This window comes from Callionymus lyra, chromosome 1 (assembly GCF_982586985.1).
Source record: "Callionymus lyra chromosome 1, fCalLyr1.hap1.1, whole genome shotgun sequence".
NCBI classification, from domain to species: domain Eukaryota; kingdom Metazoa; phylum Chordata; class Actinopteri; order Syngnathiformes; family Callionymidae; genus Callionymus; species Callionymus lyra.
The window spans coordinates 329,740-349,509 of NC_141818.1; the positions used below are offsets into that span (position 1 = coordinate 329,740).

The window sequence follows — 19,770 nt, forward strand, 5'->3', positions numbered from 1 at the left end:
ATATGATCCACTGACACATGTTAGTCTTCAACACGTATGATCCACTGACACATGTTAGTCTTCAACACGTATGATCCACTGACACACGTTAGTCTTCAACACATAAGATCCACTGACACATGTTAGTCTTCAACACATATGATCCACTGACACATGTTAGTCTTCAACACGTATGATCCACTGACACACGTTAGTCTTCAACACGTATGATCCACTGACACACGTTAGTCTTCAACACATAAGATCCACTGACACATGTTAGTCTTCAACACATATGATCCACTGACACATGTTAGTCTTCAACACATATGATCCACTGACACATGTTAGTCTTCAACACGTATGATCCACTGACACATGTTAGTCTTCAACACATATGATCCACTGACACATGTTAGTCTTCAACACGTATGATCCACTGACACATGTTAGTCTTCAACACATATGATCCACTGACACATGTTAGTCTTCAACACGTATGATCCACTGACACATGTTAGTCTTCAACACATATGATCCACTGACACATGTTAGTCTTCAACACATATGATCCACTGACACACGTTAGTCTTCAACACATATGATCCACTGACACATGTTAGTCTTCAACACATATGATCCACTGACACACGTTAGTCTTCAACACATAAGATCCACTGACACATGTTAGTCTTCAACACATATGATCCACTGACACATGTTAGTCTTCAACACATATGATCCACTGACACATGTTAGTCTTCAACACATAAGATCCACTGACACATGTTAGTCTTCAACACATATGATCCACTGACACATGTTAGTCTTCAACACGTATGATCCACTGACACATGTTAGTCTTCAACACGTATGATCCACTGACACATGTTAGTCTTCAACACATATGATCCACTGACACATGTTAGTCTTCAACACGTATGATCCACTGACACATGTTAGTCTTCAACACATATGATCCACTGACACATGTTAGTCTTTAACACATATGATCCACTGACACACGTTAGTCTTCAACACATATGATCCACTGACACATGTTAGTCTTCAACACATATGATCCACTGACACATGTTAGTCTTCAACAGGTATGATCCACTGACACATGTTAGTCTTCAACACGTATGATCCACTGACACATGTTAGTCTTCAACACGTATGATCCACTGACACATGTTAGTCTTCAACACGTATGATCCACTGACACATGTTAGTCTTCAACACGTATGATCCACTGACACATGTTAGTCTTCAACACGTATGATCCACTGACACATGTTAGTCTCACCTGTACTGAGCCTGAAAGTGTTCTTGGACAAAACTGTTCCGACTCTTGGGCTGATGAGTGGATCTGGTCCTGGAGTCCAGAGATCTCGTGTCCTGCAGGTACAAAGATGATCTGAAGTCAAGATGTTCCTTAAACCAATGTCACAGTGACATCTTGTGGTGTGAAGGAGGATCACAGTTTTCATTTATTTGTGTTTATTACTTATAATGTGTGAGTCTTAAGAAACCTGCTCACTGAAAATTGATCTAGAAGATGATATTTTATATATACTGTATATATATACTATATATATTATATATAGTATATATATTCAATTGTGTCCATTTTAATATTTTAGTCCATTTTAATATGTACATTTTTAAATGTTTAAAAAACATTTGACAGATTATTTTCTATTCTCCGCTCAAATAAAAGGAAAACATTAAAAATAATCAACATTTGAAGTGAATCTTCTGAGAATATTGAAGAAACACAAGAACCTTCGACTGAAAGAATGACGTGAAGAAGAGAATAAAGTAGAGAAATGAGTCTCCTGTGACCTGAAGGTTCTATTGAGGAGCTTAGACTGGAGAGAGACACACACACACACACACACACACACAAACTCACACACACGCACACACACACACACACATACTAATTTCTTGAAGTTAAACCAAATGTTCTTCTCACGAGTGGATCATGTGTTCAATGATTTCTACACAACATCTGGATGTTGGAGGATTTTTGAAGGATTCTTGACGTCATATGACGCTCGTGAGTGAAGACTCGGGTCACTGTCGTGATGAACATCTACGACTTCTGTCATCGAGACGTGTTCCTTGTACCACCTGAAGAACCACCTGAAGAACCACCTGCAGAACCACCTGAAGAACCACCTAAAGAACCACCTGCAGAACCACCTGAAGAACCACCTAAAGAACCACCTGCAGAACCACCTGAAGAACCACCTGAAGAACCACCTGAAGAACCACCTGAAGAACCACCTGAAGAACCACCTGCAGAACCACCTGAAGAACCACCTAAAGAACCACCTGCAGAACCACCTGAAGAACCACCTGAAGAACCACCTGAAGAACCACCTGAAGAACCACCTGCAGAACCACCTGAAGAACCACCTAAAGAACCACCTAAAGAGCCACCTGAAGAACCACCTGAAGAACCACCTGCTGAACCACCTGCAGAACCACCTGAAGAACCACCTGTAGAACCACCTGAAGAACCACCTGAAGAACCACCTAAAGAACCACCTGCAGAACCACCTGAAGAACCACCTGAAGAACCACCTGGAGAACCACCTGAAGAACCACCTGCTGAACCACCTGCAGAACCCACCTGAAGAACCACATGAAGAACCACCTGCAGAACCACCTGAAGAACCACCTGCAGAACCACCTGAAGAACCACCTAAAGAACCACCTGAAGAACCACCTGAAGAACCACCTGAAGAACCACCTGAAGAACCACCTGAAGAACCACCTGCTGAACCACCTGCAGAACTGGCTCTGCTGCTGAAACATTCCTTGACCTGCTCGACCGGCTCCTGCAGGTGTCAATCATCCATGATGTCATCAGGGTCACGTGACTGACGAGTCACCTGCGACACCTGCTGATGTTGCTCGACTTTGAAACATCTTCACGACGATTGTGTTCAAATCTTATTTCTTCACTGACTTCCATGTATTTGAGTGAAACCATGTTGACTCGGGTTCAGGGGGCGGAGCTTGAGTCATGCTTTAAGCTGCACAAGAATGTGGTTCGTGTTGAACCACGAGGACCAGCAGGTTCGTCCAGTTTCTGAGGTTCAGGATCTGAAGCTGCTTTTCAATGAATCTTTGTCTCGACCTTTGAACTCACGTCATGTTTCGTGAAGAACATTTTTATAATGTTCACGGAGACAATCAAAGGAAACAACGTTGATGAAGAACAACTTTCTCACCAGAGAACAACACAACAGTTGTGTTACACTGATCTCACGATGACTGAAAACATGTGTAACAAACATGTGTAACAAACACGTGTAACAAACACGTGTAACAAACATGTGTAACAAACATGTGTAACAAACATGTGTAACAAACATGTGTAACAAACATGTGTCACAAACATGTGTAACAAACATGTGTAACAAACATGTGTCACAAACATGTGTCACAAACATGTGTCACATACATGTGTAACAAACATGTGTAACAAACATGTGTCACAAACATGTGTCACATACATGTGTAACAAACATGTGTCACATACATGTGTAACAAACATGTGTAACAAACATGTGTCACAAACATGTGTCACATACATGTGTAACAAACATGTGTCACAAACATGTGTCACAAACATGTGTAACAAACATGTGTCACATACATGTGTAACAAACATGTGTAACAAACATGTGTCACAAACATGTGTCACATACATGTGTAACAAACATGTGTAACAAACATGTGTCACAAACATGTGTCACATACATGTGTAACAAACATGTGTAACAAACATGTGTCAAAAACATGTGTAACAAACATGTGAAACAAACATGCGTCACAAACATGTGTAACAAACATGTATAACAAACATGTGTAACAAACATGTGTCACAAACATGTGTCACATACATGTGTAACAAACATGTGTAACAAACATGTGTCACAAACATGTGTCACATACATGTGTAACAAACATGTGTAACAAACATGTGTCAAAAACATGTGTAACAAACATGTGTAACAAACATGTGTCAAAAACATGTATAACAAACATGTGTCACATACATGTGTAACAAACATGTGTAACAAACATGTCTCAAAAACATGTGTAACAAACATGTGTAACAAACATGCGTCAAAAACATGTATAACAAACATGTGTAACAAACATGTGTCACAAACATGTGTCACAAACATGTATAACAAACATGTGTCACAAACATGTGTAACAAACATGTGTCACAAACATGTGTAACAAACATGTGTCACAAACATGTGTAACAAACATGTGTAACAAACATGCGTCAAAAACATGTATAACAAACATGTGTCACAAACATGTGTCACAAACATGTGTCACAAACATGTGTCACAAACATGTGTCACAAACATGTGTCACAAACATGTGTAACAAACATGTGTCAAAAACATGTGTAAACAAACATGTGTAACAAACATGCGTCAAAAACATGTATAACAAACATGTGTAACAAACATGTGTCAAAAACATGTGTAACAAACATGTGTCACATACATGTGTAACAAACATGTGTCACAAACATGTGTCACATACATGTGTAACAAACATGTGTCACATACATGTGTAACAAACATGTGTCACATACATGTGTAACAAAACGTGTCACATACATGTGTAACAAACATGTGTCACAAACATCTGTAACAAACATGTGTAACAAACATCTGTAACAAACATGTGTAACATACATGTGTTACAAACATGTGTCACATACATGTGTAACAAACATGTGTCACAAACATGTGTCACAAACTTGTGTCACATACATGTGTAACAAACATGTGTCAAAAACATGTGTAACAAACATGTGTCACAAACATGTGTAACAAACATGTGTCACAAACATGTGTAACAAACATGTGTAACAAACATGTGTCACATACATGTGTTACAAACATGTGTAACAAACATGTGTAACAAACATGTGTAACAAACATTTGTAACAAACATGTGTAACAAACATGTGTCACAAACATGTGTAACAAACATGTGTAACAAACATGTGTAACAAACATTTGTAACAAACATGTGTCACAAACATGTGTCACAAACATGTGTCACAAACATGTGTAACATACATGTGTCACAAACATGTGTCACATACATGTGTAACAAACATGTGTCACATACATGTGTAACAAACATGTGTCACATACATGTGTAACAAACATGTGTCACATACATGTGTAACAAACATGTGTCACAAACATATGTAACAAACATGTGTCACAAACATGTATAACAAACATGTGTCACAAACATGTGTAACAAACATGTGTCACAAACATGTGTAACAAACATGTGTCACAAACATGTGTAACAAACATGTGTAACAAACATGCGTCAAAAACATGTATAACAAACATGTGTCACAAACATGTGTCACAAACATGTGTCACAAACATGTGTCACAAACATGTGTCACAAACATGTGTAACAAACATGTGTCAAAAACATGTGTAAACAAACATGTGTAACAAACATGCGTCAAAAACATGTATAACAAACATGTGTAACAAACATGTGTCAAAAACATGTGTAACAAACATGTGTCACATACATGTGTAACAAACATGTGTCACAAACATGTGTCACATACATGTGTAACAAACATGTGTCACATACATGTGTAACAAACATGTGTCACATACATGTGTAACAAAACGTGTCACATACATGTGTAACAAACATGTGTCACAAACATCTGTAACAAACATGTGTAACAAACATCTGTAACAAACATGTGTAACATACATGTGTTACAAACATGTGTCACATACATGTGTAACAAACATGTGTCACAAACATGTGTCACAAACTTGTGTCACATACATGTGTAACAAACATGTGTCAAAAACATGTGTAACAAACATGTGTCACAAACATGTGTAACAAACATGTGTCACAAACATGTGTAACAAACATGTGTAACAAACATGTGTCACATACATGTGTTACAAACATGTGTAACAAACATGTGTAACAAACATGTGTAACAAACATTTGTAACAAACATGTGTAACAAACATGTGTCACAAACATGTGTAACAAACATGTGTAACAAACATGTGTAACAAACATTTGTAACAAACATGTGTCACAAACATGTGTCACAAACATGTGTCACAAACATGTGTAACATACATGTGTCACAAACATGTGTCACATACATGTGTAACAAACATGTGTCACATACATGTGTAACAAACATGTGTCACATACATGTGTAACAAACATGTGTCACATACATGTGTAACAAACATGTGTCACAAACATATGTAACAAACATGTGTCACATACATGTGTAACAAACATGTGTCACATACATGTGTAACAAACATGTGTCACATACATGTGTAACAAACATGTGTCACATACATGTGTAACAAACATGTGTCACAAACATGTGTAACAAACATGTGTAACAAACATCTGTAACAAACATGTGTAACATACATGTGTTACAAACATGTGTCACATACATGTGTAACAAACATGTGTAACATACATGTGTTACAAACATGTGTCACATACATGTGTAACAAACATGTGTCACAAACATGTGTAACAAACATGTGTAACAAACATGTGTCACATACATGTGTCAAAAACATGTGTAACAAACATGTGTAACAAACATGTGTAACAAACATTTGTAACAAACATGTGTAACAAACATGTGTCACAAACATGTGTAACAAACATGTGTAACAAACATGTGTAACAAACATGTGTAACAAACATTTGTAACAAACATGTGTCACAAACATGTGTAACAAACATGTGTCACAAACATGTGTCACAAACATGTGTCACAAACATGTGTAACAAACATGTGTCACAAACATGTGTAACAAACATGTGCAACAAACATTTGTAACAAACATGTGTCACAAACATGTGTAACAAACATGTGTCACAAACATGTGTCACAAACATGTGTCACAAACATGTGTCACAAACATGTGTCACATACATGTGTAACAAACATGTGTCACATACATGTGTAACAAACATGTGTCACATACATGTGTAACAAACATGTGTCACAAACATGTGTAACAAACATGTGTAACAAACATCTGTAACAAACATGTGTAACATACATGTGTTACAAACATGTGTCACATACATGTGTAACAAACATGTGTCACAAACATGTGTCACAAACATGTGTAACAAACATGTGTCAAAAACATGTGTAACAAACATGTGTAACAAACATGTGTCACATATATGTGTAACAAACATGTGTAACAAACATCTGTAACAAACATGTGTAACATACATGTGTTACAAACATGTGTCACATACATGTGTAACAAACATGTGTCACAAACATGTGTCACAAACATGTGTCACATACATGTGTAACAAACATGTGTCAAAAACATGTGTAACAAACATGTGTAACAAACATGTGTCACATATATGTGTAACAAACATGTGTAACAAACATGTGTAACAAACATGTGTAACAAACATGTGTCACATATATGTGTAACAAACATGTGTAACAAACATGTGTAACAAACATGTGTCACATATATGTGTTACAAACATGTGTAACAAACATGTGTAACAAACATGTGTAACAAACATGTGTAACAAACATGTGTCACATATATGTGTTACAAACATGTGTAACAAACATGTGTAACAAACATGTGTAACAAACATGTGTCACATACATGAGTAACAAACATGTGTAACAAACATGTGTAACAAACATGTGTCACATACATGAGTAACAAACATGTGTAACAAACATGTGTAACAAACATGAAAACTTTTAATCTGAGCAACATTAGAGTGTGTTATTGTTGTGTAATTATTTTATTATTATTATTATTATTGTTAAAAATCGAAACAAACAAGTTATTAAATATGTTCAAGAACATTGAACAGAAACATCAACATCTCAGAGACACTCGTCCAGTTACAGACACGAGTCAAGATTCAAAGACAAAGATCATCTCGAAACAAATGTTCCCTCCAGAACCAGAAGCTTCACTGAGATGTTCCACAGACGTGTTTACGTTCCGTGTCCAGATGTTGACGACGTATCTTCACCAACAACACGCGTCATGTTCTCACCTCCATTCTGGTGTCGCTGCCGTCGCTGGCGTCTTCGTGAACCGTGTCCAACAACCACAGCAGGAACTCCAGAGCGTCGTGTTGCGAGTTCCCTCGAAACTGAGAGGCGTGTTTGGCGACTGTGCTCTAGAGGAGACGCGATGATGTCAGCGTTTCATAGAAGCATCACATGACAGGAAGTGAGAATGAATCAATGGTCAAGTATAAATAGAACATTAGATTCACATAAACGAGAAAGACTTGAAGAGATCAACTAAAAAGACTTGACGAGATAAAAGAGAAAGACTTGACGACAATAAGGAGAAAGACTTGACGACATAAACGAGAAAGACTTGACGACATAAACGTGAAAGACTTGACGACATTAACGAGAAAGACTTGACGACATAAACGTGAAAGCCTTGACGACATAAACGAGAAAGACTTGACGACATTAACGAGAAAGACTTGACGACAATAAGGAGAAAGACTTGACGACATAAACGAGAAAGACTTGACGACATTAACGAGAAAGACTTGACGACAATAAGGAGAAAGACTTGACGACATTAACGAGAAAGACTTGACGACAATAAGGAGAAAGACTTGACGACATAAACGAGAAAGACTTGACGACATTAACGAAAAAGACTTGACGACATAAACGAGAAAGACTTGACGACATAAACGTGAAAGACTTGACGACATAAACGAGAAAGACTTGACGACATAAACGAGAAAGACTTGACGACATTAACGAGAAAGACTTGACGACATTAACGAGAAAGACTTGACGACATAAACGAGAAAGACTTGACGACATAAACGTGAAAGACTTGACGACATAAACGAGAAAGACTTGACGACATAAACGAGAAAGACTTGACGACATTAACGAGAAAGACTTGACGACATTAACGAGAAAGACTTGACGACAATAAGGAGAAAGACTTGACGACATAAACGAGAAAGACTTGACGACATAAACGTGAAAGACTTGACGACATAAACGAGAAAGACTTGACGACATTAACGAGAAAGACTTGACGACAATAAGGAGAAAGACTTGACGACATAAACGAGAAAGACTTGACGACATTAACGAAAAAGACTTGACGACATAAACGTGAAAGACTTGACGACATAAACGAGAAAGACTTGACGACATAAACGAGAAAGACTTGACGACAATAACGAGAAGGACTTGACGACATTAACGAGAAGGACTTGACGACATTAACGAGAAAGACTTGACGACATAAACGAGAAAGACTTGACGACAATAACGAGAAAGACTTGACGACATTAACGAGAAAGACTTGACGACAATAACGAGAAAGACTTGACGACATAAACGTGAAAGACTTGACGAAATAAACGAGAAAGACTTGACGACATTAAAGAGAAAGACTTGACGACAATAACGAGAAAGACTTGACGAAATAAACGAGAAAGACTTGACGACATTAAAGAGAAAGACTTGACGACATTAACGAGAAAGACTTGACGACATAAACGTGAAAGACTTTACGACAGTAACGAGAAAGACTTGACGACATTAACGAGAAAGACTTGACGACATTAACGAGAAAGACTTGACGACAATAACGAGAAAGACTTGACGACATTAACGAGAAAGACTTGACGACATTAACGAGAAAGACTTGACGACATAAACGTGAAAGACTTGACGACAGTAACGAGAAAGACTTGACGACATAAACGCGAAAGACTTGACGACATGAACGAGAAAGACTTGACGACATTAACGAGAAAGACTTGACGACAATAAAGAGAAAGACTTGACGACATAAACGTGAAAGACTTGACGACAATAACGAGAAAGACTTGACGACATTAACGAGAAAGACTTGACGACATAAACGAGAAAGACTTGACGACATAAACGGGAAAGACTTGACGACATAAACGAGAAAGACTTGACGACAATAACGAGAAAGACTTGACGACATTAACGAGAAAGACTTGACGACATTAACGACAAAGACTTGACGACATAAACGAGAAAGACTTGACGACATTAACGAGAAAGACTTGACGACATAAACAAGAAAGACTTGACGAAATAAACGAGAAAGACTTGACGACATAAACGAGAAAGACTTGACGACATTAACGAGAAAGACTTGACGACATTAACGAGAAAGACTTGACGACATAAACGAGAAAGACTTGACGACATAAACGAGAAAGACTTGGCGACATAAACGACAAAGACTTGACGACATAAACGAGAAAGACTTGATGACATTAACGAGAAAGACTTGACGACATAAACGAGAAAGACTTGACGACATAAACGAGAAAGACTTGACGACATAAACGACAAAGACTTGACGACATAAACGAGAAAGACTTGACGACATAAACGTGAAAGACTTGACGACATAAACGAGAAAGACTTGACGACATTAACGAGAAAGACTTGACGACATTAACGAGAAAGACTTGACGACAATAAGGAGAAAGACTTGACGACATAAACGAGAAAGACTTGACGACATAAACGTGAAAGACTTGACGACATAAACGAGAAAGACTTGACGACATTAACGAGAAAGACTTGACGACAATAAGGAGAAAGACTTGACGACATAAACGTGAAAGACTTGACGACATAAACGAGAAAGACTTGACGACATTAACGAGAAAGACTTGACGACAATAAGGAGAAAGACTTGACGACATAAACGAGAAAGACTTGACGACATTAACGAAAAAGACTTGACGACATAAACGTGAAAGACTTGACGACATAAACGAGAAAGACTTGACGACATAAACGTGAAAGACTTGACGACATAAACGAGAAAGACTTGACGACATAAACGTGAAAGACTTGACGACATAAACGAGAAAGACTTGACGACAATAACGAGAAGGACTTGACGACATTAACGAGAAGGACTTGACGACATTAACGAGAAAGACTTGACGACAATAACGAGAAAGACTTGACGACATAAACGTGAAAGACTTGACGAAATAAACGAGAAAGACTTGACGACAATAACGAGAAAGACTTGACGAAATAAACGAGAAAGACTTGACGACATTAAAGAGAAAGACTTGACGACATTAACGAGAAAGACTTGACGACATAAACGTGAAAGACTTTACGACAGTAACGAGAAAGACTTGACGACATTAACGAGAAAGACTTGACGACATTAACGAGAAAGACTTGACGACAATAACGAGAAAGACTTGACGACATTAACGAGAAAGACTTGACGACATTAACGAGAAAGACTTGACGACATAAACGTGAAAGACTTGACGACAGTAACGAGAAAGACTTGACGACATAAACGCGAAAGACTTGACGACATGAACGAGAAAGACTTGACGACATTAACGAGAAAGACTTGACGACAATAAAGAGAAAGACTTGACGACATAAACGTGAAAGACTTGACGACAATAACGAGAAAGACTTGACGACATTAACGAGAAAGACTTGACGACATAAACGAGAAAGACTTGACGACATAAACGGGAAAGACTTGACGACATAAACGAGAAAGACTTGACGACAATAAGGAGAAAGACTTGACGACATAAACGAGAAAGACTTGACGACATAAACGTGAAAGACTTGACGACATTAACGAGAAAGACTTGACGACATTAACGACAAAGACTTGACGACATAAACGAGAAAGACTTGACGACATTAACGAGAAAGACTTGACGAGATAAACAAGAAAGACTTGACGAAATAAACGAGAAAGACTTGACGACATAAACGAGAAAGACTTGACGACATTAACGAGAAAGACTTGACGACATAAACGAGAAAGACTTGACGACAATAACGAGAAAGACTTGACGACATAAACGAGAAAGACTTGACGACATAAACGAGAAAGACTTGACGACATGAACGAGAAAGACTTGACGACATTAACGAGAAAGACTTGACGACAATAAAGAGAAAGACTTGACGACATAAACGTGAAAGACTTGACGACAATAACGAGAAAGACTTGACGACATTAACGAGAAAGACTTGACGACATAAACGAGAAAGACTTGACGACATAAACGGGAAAGACTTGACGACATAAACGAGAAAGACTTGACGACAATAAGGAGAAAGACTTGACGACATAAACGAGAAAGACTTGACGACATAAACGTGAAAGACTTGACGACATTAACGAGAAAGACTTGACGACATTAACGACAAAGACTTGACGACATAAACGAGAAAGACTTGACGACATTAACGAGAAAGACTTGACGAGATAAACAAGAAAGACTTGACGAAATAAACGAGAAAGACTTGACGACATAAACGAGAAAGACTTGACGACATTAACGAGAAAGACTTGACGACATAAACGAGAAAGACTTGACGACATTAACGAGAAAGACTTGACGACATAAACGAGAAAGACTTGACGACATAAACGAGAAAGACTTGACGACATAAACGAGAAAGACTTGACGACATAAACGAGAAAGACTTGACGACATTAACGAGAAAGACTTGACGACATTAACGAGAAAGACTTGACGACATAAACGAGAAAGACTTGACGACATAAACGACAAAGACTTGACGACATAAACGAGAAAGACTTGACGACATAAACGAGAAAGACTTGACGACATTAACGAGAAAGACTTGACGACATAAACGAGAAAGACTTGACGACATAAACGAGAAAGACTTGACGACATAAACGTGAAAGACTTGATGAGACAAAAGAGAAAGACTTGACGACATAAACGAGAAGGACTGGACGACAAAAAAAAAAGACTTGACGACATATTATATATATATATATATATATATATATATATACACACACATGATATATATAATATATATTTATACATAATTTATATTATATATATAATTTATACTATATATATATAAATTATATAATATAATTATATATATTTATATATATATATATTTTCACAATAAAAGAACTTTGATCAAAATAAACTAAAAATCGATTTGTGGGCCACAGGTGAGCCACAGGTGAGCCACAGGTGAGCCACAGGTGAGCCACAGGTGAGCCACAGGTGGGCCACAGGTGAGCCACAGGTGGGCCACAGGTGAGCCACAGGTGAGCCACAGGTGAGCCACAGGTGAGCCACAGGTGAGCCACAGGTGGGCCACAGGTGAGCCACAGGTGAGCCACAGGTGAGCCACAGGTGGGCCACAGGTGAGCCACAGGTGGGCCACAGGTGAGCCACAGGTGAGCCACAGGTGGGCCACAGGTGAGCCACAGGTGGGCCACAGGTGAGCCACAGGTGAGCCACAGGTGAGCCACAGGTGAGCCACAGGTGAGCCACAGGTGAGCCACAGGTGGGCCACAGGTGAGCCACAGGTGAGCCACAGGTGAGCCACAGGTGGGCCACAGGTGAGCCACAGGTGGGCCACAGGTGGGCCACAGGTGAGCCACAGGTGGGCCACAGGTGAGCGTGGACTCACCTTGAACTGCACGGACAGCTGCGGGGTGTAGTCCAGGGTCCACAGGGCTCGGACCAGCCCGGCCAGCTGCTCCGTCACCTCGCCCCGGGCGGACTCGAGGCGGTACCGCTCCAGACCCAGATGTTCCGCCAGCAGGTCCGTGTTGCTGAGACACTGCAGCACCGCGTTCATGAAGCAGGTGTTCCCGTGGTTCTTCAGGCCCAGCGCGCCCGGGGTCTGGTCCCCGTGAGCCCCGGGTCCAGGTCCAGGTCCAGGTCCGGGTCCAGGTCCGGGTCCAGGTCCGGGCTCCTGGCTCTGCTTCTGGGTCCCGTCGAACCTCGACCCGCCGGTGTCACGTGGACCGAACCCTCCGTCGTCCACATCCGGTCTCGCGCCGTCACGAAAGTTCGTCAGCGCCGTCAGAGTCCTGAGGATCCTGCCCAGGAAGCTCCTGAAGGATCTTCTTCCTCCGAACCTCCGTGACTTCTGGTCCCGGCGCTTCTTCGCGGGACGTTTCCGTGACTCCATGTCGTGCACCTGTCACCTGCGCGCGCGCTCGCCCGTCAGCAGGAAACACACCTGAGCGACGAATGTCCGACATCCCCGCGTGCGTGTGTCCGCGTCACGTGTGTGTGTGTGTGTGTGTGTGTGTGTGAGTGTGTGTGTGTGTGTGTGTGTGTGTGTGTGTGTGTGTGTGTGTGTGTGTGTGTGTGTGTCATGACCTGACGTTTGATCGACGCGAGAGTCACTTCCTGCTGTTCCTGCTGTTCCTGCTGTTCCTCCCCCTGTTACTGTTGAACTATTATTACTATTATATTGTTTTAACTATTAATATTATTATTACTATTATTGATGTTTTTAACTATTATTACTATTATTGTTTGAACTATTATTACTATTATTGTTTGAACTATTATAACTATTATTGTTTTTAACTATTATTACTATTATTGTTTTTAACTATTATTACTATTATTGTTTTTAACTATTATTACTATTATTGTTTTTAACTATTATTACTATTATTGTTTGAACTATTATTACTATTATTGTTTGAACTATTATTACTATTATTGGTTGAACTATTATTACTATTATTGTTTGAACTATTATTACTATTATTGGTTGAACTATTATTACTATTATTGTTTGAACTATTATTACTATTATTGTTTGAACTATTATTACTATTATTGTTTGAACTATTATTACTATTATTGTTTGAACTATTATTACTATTATTGGTTGAACTATTATTACTATTATTGTTTGAACTATTATTACTATTATTGTTTGAACTATTATTACTATTATTGGTTGAACTATTATTACTATTATTGTTTGAACTATTATTACTATTATTGTTTGAACTATTATTACTATTATTGTTTGAATTATTATTACTATTATTGTTTTTAACTATTATAACTATTATTGTTTTTAACTAGTATTACTATTATTGTTTGAACTATTATTACTATTATTGTTTGAACTATTATTACTATTATTGTTTGAACTATTATTACTATTATTGTTTGAACTATTATAACTATTATTGTTTTTAACTATTATTACTATTATTGTTTGAACTATTATAACTATTATTGTTTGAACTATTATAACTATTATTGTTTTTAACTATTATTACTATTATTGTTTGAACTATTATTACTATTATTGTTTTTAACTATTATAACTATTATTGTTTTTAACTATTATTACTATTATTGTTTGAACTATTATTACCATTATTGTTTGAACTATTATAACTATTATTGTTTGAACTATTATAACTATTATTGTTTGAACTATTATTACTATTATTGTTTGAATTATTATTACTATTATTGTTTTTAACTATTATAACTATTATTGTTTTTAACTATTATTACTATTATTGTTTGAACTATTATTACTATTATTGTTTTTAACTATTATAACTATTATTGTTTGAACTATTATTACTATTATTGTTTGAATTATTATTACTATTATTGTTTTTAACTATTATAACTATTATTGTTTTTAACTATTATTACTATTATTGTTTGAACTATTATTACTATTATTGTTTGAATTATTATTACTATTATTGTTTTTAACTATTATAACTATTATTGTTTTTAACTATTATTACTATTATTGTTTGAACTATTATTACTATTATTGTTTGAACTATTATTACTATTATTGTTTGAACTATTATTACTATTATTGTTTGAACTATTATAACTATTATTGTTTTTAACTATTATTACTATTATTGTTTGAACTATTATAACTATTATTGTTTGAACTATTATAACTATTATTGTTTTTAACTATTATTACTATTATTGTTTGAACTATTATTACTATTATTGTTTTTAACTATTATAACTATTATTGTTTTTAACTATTATTACTATTATTGTTTGAACTATTATTACCATTATTGTTTGAACTATTATAACTATTATTGTTTGAACTATTATTACTATTATTGTTTGAATTATTATTACTATTATTGTTTTTAACTATTATAACTATTATTGTTTGAACTATTATTACTATTATTGTTTGAACTATTATAACTATTATTGTTTGAACTATAATTACTATTATTGTTTGAACTATTATTACTATTATTGTTTGAACTATTATTACTATTATTGTTTGAACTATTATAACTATTATTGTTTGAACTATTATTACTATTATTGTTTGAACTATTATTACTATTATTGTTTGAACTATTATTACTATTATTGTTTTTAACTATCATTACTATTATTGTTTGAACTATTATTACTATTATTGTTTTTAACTATCATTACTATTATTGTTTGAACTATTATTACTATTATTGTTGTATTGTATAAGATCATGTTCTTCAACACCATCAAGTCCACTCTGCTGCAGGACAAACTGATGCATGTGGACCCTGGTCTGGTCTCCTGGATCTTAGACTATCTCACTATTGTTACTCCCGTTCTATTGTTACTCAAGTTCTATTGTTACTCAAGTTCTATTGTTACTCAAGTTCTATTGTTACTCAAGTTCTATCGTTACTTACGTTCTATTGTTACTTACGTTCTATTGTTACTCAAGTTCTATCGTTACTTACGTTCTATTGTTACTCAAGTTCTATCGTTACTCAAGTTCTATTGTTACTCAAGTTCTATCGTTACTTACGTTCTATTGTTACTCAAGTTCTATCGTTACTCAAGTTCTATTGTTACTCAAGTTCTATCGTTACTTACGTTCTATTGTTACTCAAGTTCTATCGTTACTCAAGTTCTATTGTTACTCAAGTTCTATCGTTACTCAAGTTCTATTGTTACTCAAGTTCTATCGTTACTTACGTTCTATTGTTACTCAAGTTCTATCGTTACTCAAGTTCTATTGTTACTCAAGTTCTATTGTTACTTACGTTCTATTGTTACTCAAGTTCTATCGTTACTCAAGTTCTATTGTTACTCAAGTTCTATCGTTACTTACGTTCTATTGTTACTCAAGTTCTATCGTTACTTACGTTCTATTGTTACTCAAGTTCTATTGTTACTCAAGTTCTATCGTTACTTACGTTCTATTGTTACTCAAGTTCTATCGTTACTTATGTTCTATTGTTACTCAAGTTCTATTGTTATTCACGTTCTATTGTTACTCAAGTTCTATCGTTACTCACGTTCTATCGTTACCCAAGTTCTAGTGTTACTCACGTTCTATTGTTACTCAAGTTCTATCGTTACTTACGTTCTATTGTTACTCAAGTTCTATTGTAATTCACGTTCTATTGTTACTCAAGTTCTATCGTTACTCACGTTCTATCGTTACCCAAGTTCTAGTGTTACTCACGTTCTATTGTTACTCAAGTTCTATCGTTACTTACGTTCTATTGTTACTCAAGTTCTATTGTAATTCACGTTCTATTGTTACTCAAGTTCTATCGTTACTCACGTTCTATCGTTACCCAAGTTCTAGTGTTACTCACGTTCTATTGTTACTCACGTTACTCATGTTTTATATTTACTTACTTTCTATTGTTACACAAGTTCTATTGTTACTCACATTCTATTGTTACTCATGTTCTATTGTTACTCACGTTCTATCATTACTCACATTCTATCGTTACTTACGTTCTATTGTTACTCACGTTCTATTGTTACTCACGTTCTATTGTTATTCACATTCTGTTTTTACTCAAGTTCTATTGTTACTCACGTTCTATTGTTACTCATGTTCTATTGTTACTCACGTTCTATCATTACTCACATTCTATCGTTACTTACGTTCTATTGTTACTCACGTTCTATTGTTATTCACATTACATTGTTACTCATGTTCTATTGTTACTCACGTTCTATTGTTATTCACATTATATTGTTACTCATGTTCTATTGTTACTCACGTTCTATCGTTACTCACATTCTATCGTTACTTACGTTCTATTGTTACTCATGTTCTATTGTTACTCACGTTCTATCGTTACTCACGTTCTATCGTTACTCACATTCTATCGTTACTCACATTCTATCGTAACTTACGTTCTATTGTTACTCATGTTCTATTGTTACTCACGTTCTATCGTTACTCACATTCTATCGTTACTTACGTTCTATTGTTACTCATGTTCTATTGTTACTCACGTTCTATCATTACTCACATTCTATCGTTACTTACGTTCTATTGTTACTCACGTTCTATCGTTACTCACGTTCTATTGTTACTCACGTTCTATTGTTATTCACATTCTGTTGTTACTCAAGTTCTATTGTTACTCACGTTCTATTGTTACTCATGTTCTATTGTTACTCACGTTCTATCGTTACTCACATTCTATCGTTACTTACGTTCTATTGATACTCACGTTCTATTGTTATTCACATTATATTGTTACTCATGTTCTATTGTTACTCACGTTATATTGTTATTCACATTATATTGTTACTCATGTTCTATTGTTACTCACGTTCTATCGTTACTCACATTCTATCGTTACTTACGTTCTATTGTTACTCATGTTCTATTGTTACTCACGTTCTATCGTTACTCACATTCTATCGTTACTTACGTTCTATTGTTACTCACGTTCTATCGTTACTCACGTTCTATTGTTACTCACGTTCTATTGTTATTCACATTCTGTTTTTACTCAAGTTCTATTGTTACTCACGTTCTATTGTTACTCATGTTCTATTGTTACTCACGTTCTATCATTACTCACATTCTATCGTTACTTACGTTCTATTGTTACTCACGTTCTATCGTTACTCACGTTCTATTGTTACTCACGTTCTATTGTTATTCACATTCTGTTTTTACTCAAGTTCTATTGTTACTCACGTTCTATTGTTACTCATGTTCTATTGTTACTCACGTTCTATCATTACTCACATTCTATCGTTACTTACGTTCTATTGTTACTCACGTTCTATTGTTATTCACATTATATTGTTACTCATGTTCTATTGTTACTCACGTTCTATTGTTATTCACATTATATTGTTACTCATGTTCTATTGTTACTCACGTTCTATCGTTACTCACATTCTATCGTTACTTAAGTTCTATTGTTACTCATGTTCTATTGTTACTCACGTTCTATCGTTACTCACGTTCTATTGTTACTCACGTTCTATCGTTACTCACATTCTATCGTTACTTACGTTCTATTGTTACTCATGTTCTATTGTTACTCACGTTCTATCGTTACTCACATTCTATCGTTACTTACGTTCTATTGTTACTCATGTTCTATTGTTACTCACGTTCTATCATTACTCACATTCTATCGTTACTTACGTTCTATTGTTACTCACGTTCTATCGTTACTCACGTTCTATTGTTACTCACGTTCTATTGTTATTCACATTCTGTTGTTACTCAAGTTCTATTGTTACTCACGTTCTATTGTTACTCATGTTCTATTGTTACTCACGTTCTATCGTTACTCACATTCTATCGTTACTTACGTTCTATTGTTACTCACGTTCTATTGTTATTCATGTTCTATTGTTACTCACGTTATATTGTTATTCACATTATATTGTTACTCATGTTCTATTGTTACTCACGTTCTATCGTTACTCACATTCTCTCGTTACTTACGTTCTATTGTTACTCATGTTCTATTGTTATTCACGTTCTATCGTTACTCACATTCTATCGTTACTTACGTTCTATTGTTACTCACGTTCTATTGTTATTCACATGCTATTGTTACTCAT

General features: G+C 36.1%; 1 protein-coding gene across 1 annotated transcript in view; it reads right to left on the bottom strand.

Moving 5' to 3' along the window:
- Positions 1-14,251, bottom strand: part of LOC148087303 (ubiquitin carboxyl-terminal hydrolase 43-like) — a 35,984-nt gene extending 21,733 nt beyond the window's left edge. Inside the window, exons 1-3 of the mRNA XM_087786529.1 lie at positions 13,583-14,251; positions 8,131-8,256; positions 1,289-1,380 (exon numbers count right to left, since the gene is read on the bottom strand). Of these exons, the coding sequence (XP_087642655.1) occupies positions 1,289-1,380; positions 8,131-8,256; positions 13,583-14,089 (725 nt within the window). The 5' untranslated portion in view covers positions 14,090-14,251. The remainder of the gene's footprint in view (positions 1-1,288; positions 1,381-8,130; positions 8,257-13,582) is intronic.
- Positions 14,252-19,770: the final 5,519 nt, after the last annotated feature.